Source organism: Stegostoma tigrinum, chromosome 46 (assembly GCF_030684315.1).
Source record: "Stegostoma tigrinum isolate sSteTig4 chromosome 46, sSteTig4.hap1, whole genome shotgun sequence".
Taxonomy (NCBI): Eukaryota; Metazoa; Chordata; class Chondrichthyes; order Orectolobiformes; family Stegostomatidae; genus Stegostoma; species Stegostoma tigrinum.
Window position 1 is genome coordinate 5,117,315 of NC_081399.1, and position 16,799 is coordinate 5,134,113.

Here is a 16,799-nt window from a genome sequence, read left to right on the forward strand (position 1 = left end):
ATGAACAACCAAACTGCACCCCCCCCCCAACTCCCATTTGGACACCGGCACATTGCCCAGGGAGGAACGGGGTTGGGGGGTGGGGGGGCGCGCAGTGGAAATCGTTGGCTCGAGCTGACAAGAGAGTCGACAGGCCCGCGGGACCGGGAGCGGGCCCTTCGGCCCATTGAGCCTGCTGCCCCATTCCACGCGGCCAAGTTCGACCTGATAACTCTCAGCTCTGCTTTCCCGCCCTTTCTTGAATCGCCGGCTGGTTTTAAAAACCTTTGGTTCTCGTCTGACAGGTTTATTTGAAAGCGCAAGCTTTCACAGCCCTGCTCCTCCTTCAGGTGCTAGTGAGAGGGGTCGCATCAGGCTCAGACCTTATATGTCAAAGTTGAAAGGGTGACACCACTGATGAGGATGAATTAAACAACCCTGAGACGCTGTTAAATCTTTATTAATCAGTTGGTAGGATTTAATTGATTAGTATGTGTATGTAAATGGGGTCACAGAGTAACGGCAGGATTCTCGGCAGTGCGGAGGAGCAGAGGGATCTTGGGGTCCACGTCCATAGATCCCTCAAAGTTGCTACACAAGTTGATAGGGTTGTAAAAAAGACGTCTGGTGTGTTGGCTTTCATTGGTAGGGAATTGAGGTTGAGAGCCGTGAGGGTATGCTGCAGCTGCATGAAACTCTGGTTAGACTACACTTGGAATATTGTGTACAGTTCCTGGTCACCTTATTACAGGAAGGATGTGGAAGCTTTAGAGAGGGTGCAGAGGAGATTTACCAGGATGTTGCCTGGGCTGGAGGGCAGCTCTTATGAGGAAAGGTTGCGGGAGCTCGGGCTTTTCTCATTGGAGCGAAGAAGGATGGGAGGTGCCTTGATAGAGATGTACAAGATGATGAGAAGCACAGATAAAGTGGATAGTCAGAGACTTTTCCCCAGGGAGGACATGGCTATTAGGAGGGGTCATAATCTTAAGGTGATTGGAGAAAGGTATAGGAGAGATGTCAGAGGGAGGTTCATTACACAGAGGGTGGGGGGTGTGTGGAATGTGCTGCTGGCAGTGGTCGTGGAGTCAGATGCTTCAGAGACTTTTAAGCGACTCTTGGATAGGCACATGGAGGACAGTAAAGTGTAGGGTGTGCAGGGTAGTTTGATCTTAGTGGGATAATAGGTCGGCATGACATTGTGGGCCGAAGGGCCTGTACTGTTCCACATTCTACATTCTGTGCTCTAAATCCTTTCCCACAACCTGTGTTTGTGCGACTACTGACATTTTCCATCACAGTACAACCATCGACACGTCCACACCAGCGACATACAGGGCCCCAGCCTCATCAGCTCCCTGCGGTAAACAATCCCACAGAGTCATTCATTCCTCTCTGAGCGAAGGGATTCCTCCTCCTCTCTGTCTCCAACAGGCAAATGTTTATCCTGAGGCTATGCCCCAAATTCCCTGGGCTCACCCTCAAGGGCAAACATCCTTTCCACAGATGTCATGTCCCCTCAGGGTCTCATAAGCGTAAATAAGGTCACCCCTCATTCCTCTCTAAACTACAATGAGTGCAGAAACCAATCCAAACCCAGTCCACATTTCCCGAGATAAGGAACCCGAACTGTTCGCTGTGTTCAGCTGTGGTCTGGCTCGCACCGTCTACAGTTTTAGCGGAGGGTCAGTGCTGAGGAAGCAGGCACTGTCGGAGGATCAGTGCTGAGGGAACGGGCATTGTCGGAGGGTCAGTGCTGAGGAAGCGGGCACTGTCGGAGGGTCAGTGCTGAGGGAACGGGCACTGTCGGAGGGTCAGTGCTGAGGGAGCGGGCACTGTCGGAGGGTCAGTGCTGAGGAAGCGGGCACTGTCGGAGGGTCAGTGCTGAGGGAACGGGCACTGTTGGAGGGTCAGTGCTGAGGGAGTGGGCACTGTTGGAGGGTCAGTGCTGAGGGAGTGGGCACTGTCAGAGGGTCAGTGCTGAGGGAGTGGGCACTGTCGGAGGGTCAGCGCTGAGGGAGTGGGCGCAGTCGGAGGTTTGGTTCTGAGAGATGGGTGCATTTTTTCAATGGGTGAATATTCCTGGTCATGTGTGCATCCTATTTCAGTCAGCCCTGCATTCCATCCTGGCCTTGAGGAATATTTTAAGCGCTGACAATAGAAACAGGAATGGGCCCTTCCAGCCTGCTGTCCCCATTGCATACGATCGTGACTAATCGCCCAGCTCAGTCCCCTGTCCCTTCTTCTGCGCCCCCCCCCGTCAATAACCCACTGTATCCCGAGTTACGCTGACTAAATCCTTCTTGAAAACATTCAGTGTTTTATCCTCGAATTCCAGGGGCTCCCACTCTCTCTGCATTTCTCCCCCATCTCAGTCTGAAACGTCCCCACCCTGTATCCTTAAACTGTGACCCCCCCCCCAATCCCCCCCAGATCACAGGGAACATCCCTCCTGTGTTTACCCTGTCTCATCCCATCAGAATTTTATAGGTTTCTATCAAACTCCGCCCCCCAACTATTCTCAATCCTGGGAATATAATCCTAACTGATCCCGTCTCCCTCTCTCTGTACGCCAGCCCTGCCATCCCAGGGGTCAGTCTGGGAAACCCTTCGCTGCTCTCCCCCCTCCATCTCCAGGGCCTCCATCCTCAGGTAAGGGAGACCCCCAGCTCTGCATAATCCTCCAGGTGGGGGTCTCCCCAAGGACTTCTTCCCTCCCATACAGCTGCAGCAGGATATGCCCTGCCCTTGTCCTCCAATCCCCTCACTATGGGGGGGGGGGCGTCAAAGTACCTCCCTCACTCCTCACTACTCCTGCAAAACAGGTTACCCTCAGCAACTGGCCCATTGTCGGGGGGGGGGCGCCCGCACCTCCTCCCCGTTTCCCCAGTCGATCACCTTGGAGTTACTGCTGAGCCCATGGAGTTGGGGGCTAGACACTGGCATGGGTAGAGGATTGGCTGGCTGGCAGAAGGAGGAGAGTGAGTGGACAAATCTGTCCTTTTCTCACGATGTAGTATCACGAGGGGGGTCAGGGTTGCGACCACAGCTCTTCGCGTTGCACGGGAATGGCCTGGGACAGGGTTCACCGAGAGCTGCTGACCTTGCAGACGGTGCAAGGGGAGAGCCTGAGGTGAGGAGGTGGAGAGGAGGCTTGGATAGACCAGGAGAGTTGGCAAAGAAGAGGCTGATGGAATGCAACATGAGGAAATGAGGAACCAGGACCCCTCAGGCGGTATGTCTGAAGGGGGAAAGGCTTCGGAAAGCTGCAGCATGGATGGACCAGCGAGCCCTGGCTTGGGATTTCTCCTGGAGGATAACACGCAGGTTCAGTTGGGAATGCAACATTAGCCTCCCGCTAGAATTCAAGAGCAGGGGGTGTAGAGGCTGTGTCAAGGCTCTGGTCAGAACACATCTGGAATATTGCGAGCGGTTTTGGGCTCCCAAATCTGCGGAAAGATGAGCTGACGTCGGAGGGAGGTTTCCAGGAACGACCCTCGGGGGATGGAGGGCTTGTCGTATGAGGAGTGTTTGAGGATTCTGGGCCCGTACGCGATGGAGTTCAGGAGGATAAGGGGAGATCTGATGGAAACTTATGGAGTACAGTGTTACCGGCAGAGAGAGACCAGGACCCGAGCGCACAGCTTCAGGACGACCCCTTTAGAGGGGAGATGCGGAGGAAGTTCTTCGGTCAGAGGGTGGGGAGTGTGCGGGCTTCATTGCCATCGAGAGAGGGCTGCGGGGGCCAAGTGGAGTGCATTTAAGACAGGGGTAGACAGGTTCTTGGGTGGTGAGGGGCATCGATGGTGAGATGGAGAATGGGGGTTGAGAAAAATATCAGACACGATCAATAGACACCGCAGCATTGATGGGCTGAATGGCCCAATTCTGCTGCAGCCTGAGAGCCTCACATTGGATTGCGCCTTCAGACGGAGGCTTTTCGAGACCTTACCTGAGGCTCCGACACTGAGGCAATATGGCGGATAATCTCTGCAGACCCTCTGGGCCAATCCAACAATGGCCGAGATTGAGTTCCTCGATGGTAGCCATCGGGGCTAGGCTCACCGCCAACACAGAGCAATCCAGAGGGCACAGCCTCAGCGCCCTCCCAGGGTGGAGAGGGTCCCCCAGAGCGATCCGGCCCATCTGCAGAAGCCTGCTGTTGCAGCTGTCCGCCATGAAGTGCATCGCCTCCAGCAACCTCCTCTTCCTCCTCACGGCCTCCTCAATCCCAGCCTCCCGCTGCCGGCTGGCGCCGTCCGTGCCCCAGGCCCGGGCACGCTCGCCCCACTTGTCGGGAGCTTCCTCACACCCTTCTGGAAATCAAGCCAACTGATAGCGTTTCAGAATGGGTCGCTCCATCCCACATCCCTCCAAACCCTTTCCCATCCTCGCACTTATCTCAATGTCTTTTAAACATTACAGCTGTGTCCACGTCCACCGCTTCCTCAGGAATTTCATTCCACACACGGCCCCCGCTCTGTGTTTAAAACCAAAAAAACTGCCCCTTGTGTCTTTTTTCCTCCTCATTTGGACCCCTCATCTTGCAATTCCCCACCCTGGGGATAAGACGCCTCTCATCCACCCTCTCCATGCCCCTGGTGCTATTATAAACCTGCATAGGGTCACCCCTCAGCCTCCGACGCTCCGATGAGAAAAGCCACAAGCTATCCCAGCATAACTCAAACCCTCCATTCCCGGCAGCGTCCTGGTAAATCTCTTCTTGATCCCTTGCCAGCTTAATTGTGTCCTTCTGACGACCAGAACTGGACGTACTTTTCCAGAAGAAGTATCTCTTAAACTAGGCGTAGGTTGCAGAAGCAGGGAGGTCATGATGGAGCCGTACAAAGGTTTGGTCAGATCGCAGTTCGCGTACTCTGTGCGCATCTGGTTACCATATTATGGGAAGGATGACAACTTGTTCCAAAAGGGTCTGTTTCTGTGTTGGATAAGTTCTAAGTGATGGTACTGGAGGAGGCGGGGCGGGGGGAGGGGGTGCACAGGAGGTTTCTACCAGGCCTAGAAAATTTCAGTGATGAAGACAAGGTTAGGTAGGCTTGGATAACCAAAATGTGGAGCTGGAGGAACACAGCGCGGAGCTGGAGGAACACAGTTCGGGGCTGGAGGAACACAGCGCGGGGCTGGAGGGACACAGTGTGGGGCTGGAGGAACACAGCGTGGGGCTGGAGGAACACAGCGCGGGGCTGGAGGAACACAGTGCGGGGCTGGAGGAACACAGCGTGGGGCTGGAGGAACACAGCGCGGGGCTGGAGGAACACAGCGCGGGGCTGGAGGAACACAGTGTGGGGCTGGAGGAACACAGTGTGGGGCTGGAGGAACACAGCGCAGGGCTGGAGGAACACAGTGTGGGGCTGGAGGAACACAGCGCGGGGCTGGAGGAACACAGTGTGGGGCTGGAGGAACACAGTGTGGCGCTGGAGGAACACAGCGCAGGGCTGGAGGAACACAGTGTGGGGCTGGAGGAACACAGCGCAGGGCTGGAGGAACACAGTGTGGGGCTGGAGGAACACAGCATGGGGCTGGAGGAACACAGCGCGTGGGGCTGGAGGAACACAGTGTGGGGCTGGAGGAACACAGTGCACGGGGCTGGAGGAACACAGCGTGGGGCTGGAGGGACACAGCATGGGGCTGGAGGAACATAGTGTGGGGCTGGAGGAACACAGCGCAGGGCTGGAGGAACATAGTGTGGGGCTGGAGGAACACAGCGCAGGGCTGGAGGGACATAGTGTGGGGCTGGAGGGACACAGTGCGGGGCTGGAGGAACACAGTGTGGGGCTGGAGGAACACAGCGTGGGGCTGGAGGAACACAGCGCGTGGGGCTGGAGGAACACAGTGTGGGGCTGGAGGAACACAGTGTGGGGCTGGAGGAACACAGTGTGGCGCTGGAGGAACACAGCGCAGGGCTGGAGGAACACAGTGTGGGGCTGGAGGAACACAGCGCAGGGCTGGAGGAACACAGTGTGGGGCTGGAGGAACACAGCGTGGGGCTGGAGGAACACAGCGCGTGGGGCTGGAGGAACACAGTGTGGGGCTGGAGGAACACAGTGTGGGGCTGGAGGAACATAGTGTGGGGCTGGAGGAACACAGTGTGGGGCTGGAGGAACATAGTGTGGGGCTGGAGGGACACAGTGTGGGGCTGGAGGAACACAGTGTGGGGCTGGAGGAACATAGTGTGGGGCTGGAGGGACACAGTGTGGGGCTGGTGGAACACAGCAGGCCTGGCAGGAAGTGTAGATGAATGGGAAGGGTTTGGAGCAGGAAGAGCAGATGATGGGGAAGGGTTTAGAACAGGAAGTGTAGATGAAGGGGAAAGGTTCGGAGCAGAAAGTGTAGATGAATGGGAAGGGTTTGGAACAGGAAGAGCAGATGATGGGGAAGGGTTTAGAACAGGGAGAGTAGATGAATGGGAAGGGTTTGGAGCAGGAAGTGTAGATGAATGGGAAGGGTTTGGAACAGGAAGAGTAGATGAATGGGAAGGATTCGGAACAGGAAGAGTGGATGAAGGGGAAAGGTTCGGAGCAGGAAGAGTAGATGAATGGGAAGGGTTTGGAGCAGGAAGAGTAGATGAAGGGGGCGGGTTCGCAGGGACATGGGCCAAATGCTGGCACATGGGACTAGTTTAGTTTGGGATTATGGGCTGGCATGGATGTGTTGGAGTGAAGGGTCGGATCCACGCTGTGTTACTCTATGATTCTATGAGCCTGTGAGTTGTGAGTGAGGAGAAGTTGCCCACAGGTACAGAGCAATTAGCTTACAAAGAGCAATTGGATAATTACTGGAAGGGAATCAGAATTTGGTCCTTTGGAGCTGTGCATACCTCGATCATTAATATCCTTCAAGACACTCTGTAGTTCCTGCTTGACTTCTCTCAACCTCTCCAAGAAATGCACCATGGTTTCTCCGAACGGCTTATCTCTCTCTTCCAGCAGCTTCAGGAAATGGGTCGAACTGTCCTTCCCAGCTTCCACTCCCTGGAAAAGCACAGAACAGCGTTGACTCCAGAGCTCAATTGAGTGGCCGTTCAGCCCGATAGCTCGGGGCTAGTCTCCACTCTGTGCACGAGACTGCTGCCCCGCCATCATCTCGCCCCTGTGCCGCCCCTCCCAACCACCTCTCTACACTGCTACCCCCTCGACCGTACCAACCCCAGCCCCACCTCTGCCCCCAAACTCTGGGAGCGGTTTCCACATTCTCGCCTCTCTCGAATTGACGGGAGACATACGACCGAATGTCAACATTGGGGCCATTGCGTTTTGGGTTGGTGTGTCAGCGACGTTCAGTTCTCGGCATGAGGTTTAGGTGATATGATAGCACAGTCACAGTCCTGAGGACCACAAAGTTGCTCATTAGACACACAGAGAGAGATGACTGGAGATGGGGGGAGGTTTAACCTGATGGGCACCATGCCTCAAGTGAGGGGGAGAGCTAGAGAAGAACGTGACTTCATGGTAGGCTTGGCAATCTTGAGATTTGGTGCCCACCGCACTCGTCGACCTCACTCTTTATCACAAATGTGCCAACGATACCAACTGTGCCCCTCTTTCAGTGATGGTGGAATGAAGTTTGGCTCTCTCCTCCTTGGAGAGAAAAAGGACAGGAGAAGGAGGTCTGACAGAGGTTTCCGAAATCACCAAACGGATCGGGGAGAAGTGTTTCCCGCTTGGAAAAGGAACACGAGCGAGAGGGGCACTAATCTGAAGTGGCGTGATCAATAAGGAAAAGGCAATGTGTGAAAACAAAAATATAAGGATTAGGAGCAGAGGGTAGGCCCATCCAGCCGGCTCCACCGCTCGCTAAGATCAGGGCTCATTTTTATCGTGGACTCAGCTCCACTTACCCACCCCTTCAGTGGTCTGCGCTGCTCCCTCACGGCGCCAGGGACCCGGGTTCGATAACTGCCTCGGGCGACTGTCTGTGTGGGGTTTGCACGTTCTCCCCATGTCTGCGTGAGTTTCCTCCGGGTGCTCCGGTTTCCTCCCACAGTCCAAAGATGTGCGGCCGTGCCAAATTGTCCCATAGTGCCCAGGGATGTGCGGGTTAGGGTGGGTTGGCCGTGCTAAATTGTCCCATAGTGCCCAGGGATGTGCAGGTTAGGGTGGATTGGCCGTGCTAAATTGTCCCGTAGTGCCCAGGGATGTGCGGGTTAGGGTGGATTGGTGGTGCTAAATTGTCCCGTAGTGTCCAGGGATGTGCGGGTTAGGGTGGGTTGGCCGTGCTAAATTGTCCCATAGTGCCCAGGGATGTGCAGGTTAGGGTGGGATGGCCGTGCTAAATTGTCCCATAGTGCCCAGGGATGTGCGGGTTAGGGTGGGTTGGCCGTGCTAAATTGTCCCATAGTGTCCCAGGGATGTGCAGGTTAGGGTGGATTGGCCGTGCTAAATTGTCCCGTAGTGCCCAGGGATGTGCGGGTTAGGGTGGGTTGGCCGTGCTAAATTGTACCATAGTGCCCAGGGATGTGCAGGTTAGGGTGGGTTGGCCGTGCTAAATTGTCCCGTAGTGCCCAGGGATGTGCGGGTTAGGGTGGGTTGGCTGTGCTAAATTGTCCCATAGTGTCCCAGGGATGTGCAGGTTAGGGTGGATTGGCTGTGCTACATTGCCCCATAGTGCCCAGGAATGTGTTGATTAGATGGATTATAGGGGGATGTGTCTGGGTCGGATGATGTGAGCGTCTGCATGAACTTGTTGGGCCGAAAAGCCTGTTTGCACTTTGTAGGGGTTCTATGCTTCTCTGAATCCTCAATTCATTCTATTATCTACCTTTGCCTTTAAAATATTCCACAAGATAACCTCAACTGCTTCACTGAACAGGGAATTCCACAGATTCACAACCCTTTGGGTGAAGAAGTTTCTCCTCAGCTCAGTTCTAAATCTGCTCCTCCTTATTGAGATGTGTCCTAGTTCTAGTTTCACCTGCCAATGGAAGCAACCTAGATAATAAAGTGTGAAGCTGGATGAACACAGCAGGCCCAGCAGCATCTCAGGAGCACAAAAGCTGACGTTTCGGGCCTAGACCCTTCATCAGAGAGGGGGATGGGGTGAGGGTTCTGGAATAAATAGGGAGAGAGGAGGAGGTGGACCGAAGATGGAGAGAAAAGAAGATAGGTGGAGAGGAGAGTATAGGTGGGGAGGTAGGGAGGGGATAGGTCAGTCCAGGGTAGACGGACAGGTCAAGGAGGTGGGACGAGGTTAGTCGGTAGGAGATGGAGGTGCGACTTGGGGTGGGAGGAAGGGATGGGTGAGAGGTATTAACCGTCTCAACCTCTCCACCCCTCTCACCCACTCCAACCTCTCTCCCGCAGAACGGGCAGCCCTCCGCTCCCTCCGCTCCAACCCGAACCTCACCATCAAACCTGCAGATAAGGGTGGCGCAGTGGTAGTATGGCGCAGACCTCTACATCGCTGAGGCCAAACGCCAACTCTCCGACACCTCCTCCTACCGCCCCCTCGATCATGACCCCACCCCCGAGCACAAACCATCATCTCCAACACCGTTCATGACCTTATCACCTCAGGGGACCTCCCACCCACAGCCTCCAACCTCATCGTTCCCCAACCCCGCACGGACCATTTCTATCTCCTTCCCAAAATCCACAAACCTGCCTGCCCTGGTCGACCCATTGTCTCAGCCTGTTCCTGCCCCACCGAACTCATCTCCACCTATCTGGACACCATTATCTCCCCTTTGGTCCAGGAACACCCTACCTACGTCCGTGACACCACCCACGCCCTCCACCTCCTCCAGAACTTCCAATTCCCTGGCCCCCAACACCTCATTTTCACCATGGACGTCCAGTCCCTATACACCTGCATTCCGCATGCAGATGGCCTCAAGGCCCTCCGCTTCTTCCTGGCCCGCAGGCCCAACCAGTCCCCCTCCACCGACACCCTCATCCGCCTAGCCGAACTCGCCCTCACCCTCAACAACTTCTCTTTCAATTTCTCCCACTTCCTACAGACTAAGGGGGTGGCCATGGGCACCCGCATGGGCCCCAGCTATGCCTGCCTCTTTATAGCTTACGTGGAACAGTCCCTCTTCCACACCTACACAGGCCCCAAACCCCACCTCTTCCTCCGGTACATTGATGACTGTATCGGCTCCGCCTCTTGCTCCCCAGAGGAGCTCAAACAGTTCATCCACTTCACCAACACCTTCCACCCCAACCTTCAGTTCACCTGGGCCATCTCCAACACATCCCTCACCTTCCTGGGTCTCTCAGTCTCCATCTCAGGCAACCAGCTTGTAACCGATGTCCATTTCAAGCCCGTCGACTCCCACAGCTACCTAGAATACTTTCCCCCCACAGTGGTCGAGAACGCCCTCCTCCGTGACTCCTGCATTTCCCGCTACACATTCCTAACACCCAACGCGTGCCACAACTGCCCAAAGAGGATCCCCCTCGTTCTCACACACGACCCCACCAGCCTCCGGATACAACGCATCATCCTCCGACACTTCCGCCATCTACAATCCGACCCCACCACCCATCCCCACCCTTGTCTGCTTTCCGAGAGACCACTGTCTCCGTGACTCCCTTGTCCGCTCCACACTGCCCTCCAACCCCACCACACCCGGCACCTTCCCCTGCAACCACAGGAAGTGCTACACTTGCCCCCACACCTCCTCCCTCACCCCCATCCCAAGCCCCAAGATGACTTTCCATATTAAGCAGAGGTTCACCTGCACATCTGCCAATGTGGTATACTACATCCACTGTACCCGGTGTGGCTTCCTCTACATTGGGGAAACCAAGCGGAGGCTTGGGGACCGCTTTGCCCGGTTCGCAATAAACAACTGCACCTCCCAGTCGCGAACCATTTCCACTCCCCCTCCCATTCTTTAGATGACATGTCCATCATGGGCCTCCTGCAGTGCCACAATGATGCCACCCGAAGGCTGCAGGAACAGCAACTCATATTCCGCTTGGGAACCCTGCAGCCCAACGGTATCAATGTGGACTTCACCAGCTTCAAAATCTCCCCTCCCCCTACCGCATCCTAAAACCAGCCCAGCTCTTCCCCTCCACCCACTGCACCCCAAAACCAGTCCAATCTGTCTCTGCCTCCCTAACCTGTTCTTCCTCTCACCTATCCCGCTCCTCCACCCCAAGCAGCACCTCCACTTCCTACCTACTAACCTCATCCCACCTCCTTGACCTGTCTGTCCTCCCCGGACTGACCTATCCACTCCCTACCTCCCCACCTATACTCTGCTCTCCACCTATCTTCTTTTCTCTCCATCGTCGGTCCGCCTCCCCCTCTCTCCCTATTTATTCCAGAACCCTCTCCCCATCCCCCTCTCTGATGAAGGGTCTAGGCCCGAAACGTCAGCTTTTGTGCTCCTGAGATGCTGCTTGGCCTGCTGTGTTCATCCAGCCTCACATTTTATTATCTTGGATTCTCCAGCATCTGCAGTTCCCATTATCACTTATCAATGGAAGCAACCTCCCCCCTTCTATCTTACCTATTCCTTTCATAACTTTATATATTTCTCTATGATTCCCCCATCATTCTCCTAAATTCCAATGAGTGTAGTCCCAGTCTACTCATGAGGCAACCTTCTCAATTCTGGAATCAACCTAGTGATCCTCCTCTGCACCTCCTTCTGTGCCAGTACATCCTTTCTCAAGTAAGCAGACCCAAACTGTGCGCTATACTGCCTGGAAATTTAGTGGGAGCAGCTTGAACTGAGGCGGAGCGGGAACTGGGGATGGTTATTTCGATGGGAACGGGAGATGGGGATAAAGGCATCAGATTGAATGAAGCAGGGGCGGTCATGATGGGCTGAATGGCCCAATTCTGCCACGTTACCATTCTGTGCTTCCGCGCAGACGTTACCTCGCTGTCGCTCACGTGAATCATTTCACCTTGTGCCGCCCACGGCATTCAGCGGAGTTGGGAACGTTTGAGGGAACACGGTGTGGAGCTGGAGGAAGGCAGCAGGGCCAGGCATCATCATAGGAGCAGGAAAGCTGACATTTCGGGCCTAGACCGTTCATCAGAAAAGGGGAAGGGGGAGAGGGAACTGAAATAAATAGGGAGAGAGGGGGAGGCGGACCAAAGATGGACAGAGGAGAAGATAGGTGGAGAGGAGACAGACAAGTCAAAGAGGTGGGGATAGAAGTGAGTGTAGGTGGGGATGTAGGGAGGGGATAGGTCAATCCGGACTGGTCAAGGCGTGGGATGGGGTCAGTAGGTAGGAAATGGGAATGCAGCTTGGGGTGGGGCGAGGGGATAGGTGATTGAACAGGAATGATAGATTGGCTTCGGAAGCCGCGCAGAGGAGGGTCGCTCCGGCCTGCAGGGACTGCCTTATGAGCACAGGCTGGTCTCTAATCACTGGAATACAGGAGAACTTGAGAGGGGACCTCACTGAAACACACAAGCCTCTTCGAGGGCATGACAGGGTGGATGTGGAAAAGTTTCTACTTGTGCGAGAGTCCAGGGCCAACAGGTTCGGGGGGGTGGGCTCTCATCTCAGAATACGGGGGCCTACCAGTTGGAGGAGGAATTTCTTCCCTCTGAGGGGAGTGAGTGTCTGGAATTCTTAAGTAGAAACGAGATTCTAAGTGGAGTAAGGAGGCAAGTGGAATTAAGGGTCATCAGATGAGCCTCGATCTCATTGAAAGGCAAGGTGGAAATGATGGGCAGAATGGCCTACTCCAGCTCCTACATCTCAGGGCCCTACGGAAATGCGTGAAGGTAATTATCTCAAGGGAGAATTGAATGTCCTTGTGTTGAATTTATCGTATGTCAGTGAGCATTTCTCCCAGTAAAATCTAAATCGACATTGTCTGACTTGGCATCATATCCTCATCCAATTCTCAAAACCACATCCAGGTCATTGGGATGATTCCACAGAAGGGTAACTGTACCTCCTGCTCCTGGCTGTAGAACAAAGCCTGATCGAGTGGTGTGACTGTGACTCTGTCTGTGAACTCATTCATTGCCTGTAGGAGGCGCTGACAGTAGAATCTGCTCACACTGTACAGATGTATGTCTGAGGGAATGTCCTCTGCTCCTTTAATCCCAGTGTTGGCATCTGGAAAAGACACATTCAGGCCAATCAACAGGAAATAAACCACAAAACAAAGGTGCTCACTGAAGTAGAGACCAGCGCTCCCTCAGCACTGACCCTCCGACAGTGCCCACTCCCTCAGCACTGACCCTCCGATGGTGCCCGCTCCCTCAGCACTGACCCTCCGACAGTGCCCGCTCCCTCAGCACTGACCCTCCCACAGTGCCCGCTCCCAAAGCAATGACCCTCCGACAGTGCCCACTCCCTCAGCACTGACCCTCCGACAGTGTCCACTCCCTCATAACTGACCCTCCGACAGTGCAGCGCTCCCTCAGCACTGACCCTCCGACAGTGCCCACTCCCTCAGCACTGACCCTCCGACAGTGCGGCACTCCCTCAACACTGACCCTCCGACAGCGCCCGCTCCCTCAGCGCTGACCCTCCGACAGTGTCCACTCCCTCATAACTGACCCTCCGACAGTGCAGCGCTCCCTCAGCACTGACCCTCCGACAGTGCCCACTCCCTCAGCACTGACCCTCCGACAGTGCCCACTCCCTCAGCACTGACCCTCCGACAGTGCCCGCTCCCTCTGCACTGACCCTCCCACAGTGCCCGCTCCCAAAGCAATGACCCTCCGACAGCGCCCACTCCCTCAGCACTGACCCTCCGACAGTGCAGCGCTCCCTCATAACTGACCCTCCGACAGTGCCCACTCCCTCAGCACTGACCCTCCGACAGTGCGGCACTCCCTCAACACTGACCCTCCGACAGCGCCCGCTCCCTCAGCGCTGACCCTCCGACAGTGTCCACTCCCTCATAACTGACCCTCCGACAGTGCAGCGCTCCCTCAGCACTGACCCTCCGACAGTGCCCACTCCCTCAGCACTGACTCTCCGACAGTGCCCACTCCCTCAGCACTGACCCTCCGACAGTGCCCGCTCCCTCTGCACTGACCCTCCCACAGTGCCCGCTCCCAAAGCAATGACCCTCCGACAGCGCCCACTCCCTCAGCACTGACCCTCCGACAGTGCAGCGCTCCCTCATAACTGACCCTCCGACAGTGCCCACTCCCTCAGCACTGACCCTCCGACAGTGCCCACTCCCTCAGCACTGACCCTCCGACAGTGCCCGCTCCCTCAGCACTGACCCTCCCACAGTGCCCGCTCCCTCAGCACTGACCATCCGACAGTGCCCACTCCCTCAGCACTGACCCTCCGACAGCGCCCGCTCCCTCAGCACTAACCCCCCGACAGTGTGGCGCTCCCTCAGTACTAACCCCCCGACAGTGTGGTTTTTCCCTCAGTACTCACCCCCTCTGCCCTATCAGTTGACCTCCTGTTTATTTTTCAGGAATCCTTTTGAACTGGCTCTTTGATTTGATTCTCTGTGCGTTGTTCTAACCTCCCTCTCTCTCCCTCAGTGTTAAACTGCTTATGGAAGCCATCCAAGGAGTTTCTTGTAATGTTTATTGACATTCCGGGCGCTATAGAAAGGCAGAACATTTAATGGCTGACCTTCTGGTGATGCCGGCCTTCCCGTGACCTCATGTGGCCAATCGTCCCCTTCCTCCATGATGGCCCCTAGTCCCGAAAACGTTCCATCATTCGCCGCTCTTGCTCCCAGCATCTCTGGTGCATCCACGTTCGCCTCCCGCTCCGTCATCGTGTATTTCCCTTTGTCTGGATCCTCCTGTAATATTCCTCACTGTCACAACATTCCCAAAACCCAGGTCCGGCCTCGGAACCTGGAAAGTAGACCTTGCTGCCCGTCGAACCTCCTCCTGCACATTTTAATACAGCCAAAGAGTGGACAACGCCCATTCTCTCAACTGCCTCAGTATTTTGCTCCTCTCTAAAATAATTTAGACCTTTCTGTCACACCTCCCGAGGGATGCCCTCACTGTTTCACTGCCCAGTGAGTCGATGGTGTGGAACCTCCCACTCCATCTTCCCGAGCCCTCCAGCAGCAGCATGGCAGGCTATCGGAATTGGGCCCAACCGCATCGGAATTGTCCCAGCTTAACGGCATGCCTGTGAGTGTTTGATGTTACGTTGACAATCACAGCAAAAAGGTCAGGAGTGGGCCATTCAGCCCTTTCAGCCTGCTGCCCCCATTGCATAGGATCGTGACTAATCGCCCAGCTCAGTCCCCTGTCCCTCCTTCCGCGCCCCCCCACCCCTGCCAATAACCCACTGTATCCCGAGTTACACTGACTAAATCCTTCTGGAAAACATTCAGTGTTTTATCCTCGAATTCCAGGGGCTCCCACTCTCTGTGCATTTCTCCCCCATCTCAGTCTGAAACGTCCCCACCCTGTATCCTTAAACTGTGACCCCCCCCCCCCCAGATCACAGGGAACATCCCTCCTGTGTTTACCCTGTCTCATCCCATCAGAATTTTATAGGTTTCTATCAAACTCCACCCCCCAACTATTCTAAATCCCGGGAATATAATCCGAATTGATCCCGTCTCCCTCTCTCTGTACGTCAGCCCTGCCATCCCAGGGGTCAGTCTGGGGAACTCGTCGCTGCTCTCCCCCCTCCATCGCCAGGACCTCCATCCTCAGGTAAGGGAGACCCCCAGCTCTGCACAATCCTCCAGGTGGGAGTCTCCCCAAGAACCACACCCGTCCCCCCCCCCCTCATATGGCTGCGGCAGGATACGCCTGTCATGTCCTCCAATCCTCTCGCTATCGGGTTGGGGGGTGGGGTCAACGCACCATCTGTCGTATCTACCAGGAGCTGCAGTAAAATGTAACTGAATTCCTCAGAGCGAGGTGACCCTTCTGTGAGGTGAGCAAACCCTGGCAATGTGTACACAAGATGATCATTGTCGAGCAGGATCTCGGTGTGTTTGAACAGGTAAACATTTCTATTACATATATTATTCATATGGTGACCTCTTTGCAGATTATCTATGTTCTGCTCACAAAAAAAGACACTGAACAACATTGGTGCGTCTCCCCCTCTCTCCCTATTTATTTCAGAACCCTCTCCCCCTCCTCCTTCTCTGATGAAGGGTCTAGGCCCGAAACGTCAGCTTTTGTGCTCCTGAGATGCTGCTGGGCCTGCTGTGTCCATCCAGCTCCACACTTTGTTATCTCGGATTCTCCAGCATCTGCAGTTCCCATTATCCCTGAACTACCTCAATGCACCACCCTGCTCCCTGGCCAACATCTCTGTCTCTGGCTCACTACAGTGTTCCAGTGAAGCCCAGGGCAAGCTGGAGGAACAACATCTCATCTTCCGCTTGGGGACCTACACCCCTCCGGACTCAATATTGAGTTCAATAATTTTAGGGCCTAAACTCTCCCATGTACCAGCCCCCAACCCCACACACCCCTTGTTACCACAGCCTGCCATTACACACCCCCTGTTATTAGTCACTAACAGTCCCCATTAACAACTATCCACCCTCCCAGCCAGACCGATATTAACTCTGTGTCTGTCCAACTGTCTTTCTCTCTCTTTAGGCTCAATCCTATCGTTTACTCCCTACCCCATCCACCTCCCGATTTTATGCATATAAACTGATGTTTTCTCAGGCACCATCAGTACTGAGGAAGGGTCATTGGACCCGAAACATTAACTCTGTTTTCTCCTCCACAGATGCTGCCAGACCTGCTGAGCTTTTCCAGCAACTTTGTTTTTGTTCCTGATTTACAGCATCCGCAGTTCTTTCGGTTTTTACTGAGTATTTGAGAAAGCTGTGTTAACCAGGCCCATTGAGGACCACCTCTTGGCCATTTTCAATAGTAGGCAGGCTCAAATACATTGCTCTGAATTC

General features: G+C 54.9%; 1 protein-coding gene across 5 annotated transcripts in view; it reads right to left on the reverse strand.

The window, feature by feature from the left end:
- The window catches only part of LOC125449500 (ribonuclease inhibitor-like), a 38,707-nt gene that overhangs the window by 14,474 nt on the left and 7,434 nt on the right, over window positions 1-16,799 (reverse strand). For all 5 annotated transcript variants that reach the window (XM_059642870.1, XM_059642869.1, XM_059642871.1 and 2 more), the window contains exons 2-5: window positions 14,528-14,702; window positions 12,870-13,036; window positions 6,815-6,968; window positions 3,929-4,292 (exon numbers count right to left, since the gene is read on the reverse strand). In XM_059642870.1, coding sequence (XP_059498853.1) covers window positions 3,929-4,292; window positions 6,815-6,968; window positions 12,870-13,036; window positions 14,528-14,675 — 833 coding nt within the window. In that variant the 5' untranslated portion in view covers window positions 14,676-14,702. The remainder of the gene's footprint in view (window positions 1-3,928; window positions 4,293-6,814; window positions 6,969-12,869; window positions 13,037-14,527; window positions 14,703-16,799) is intronic.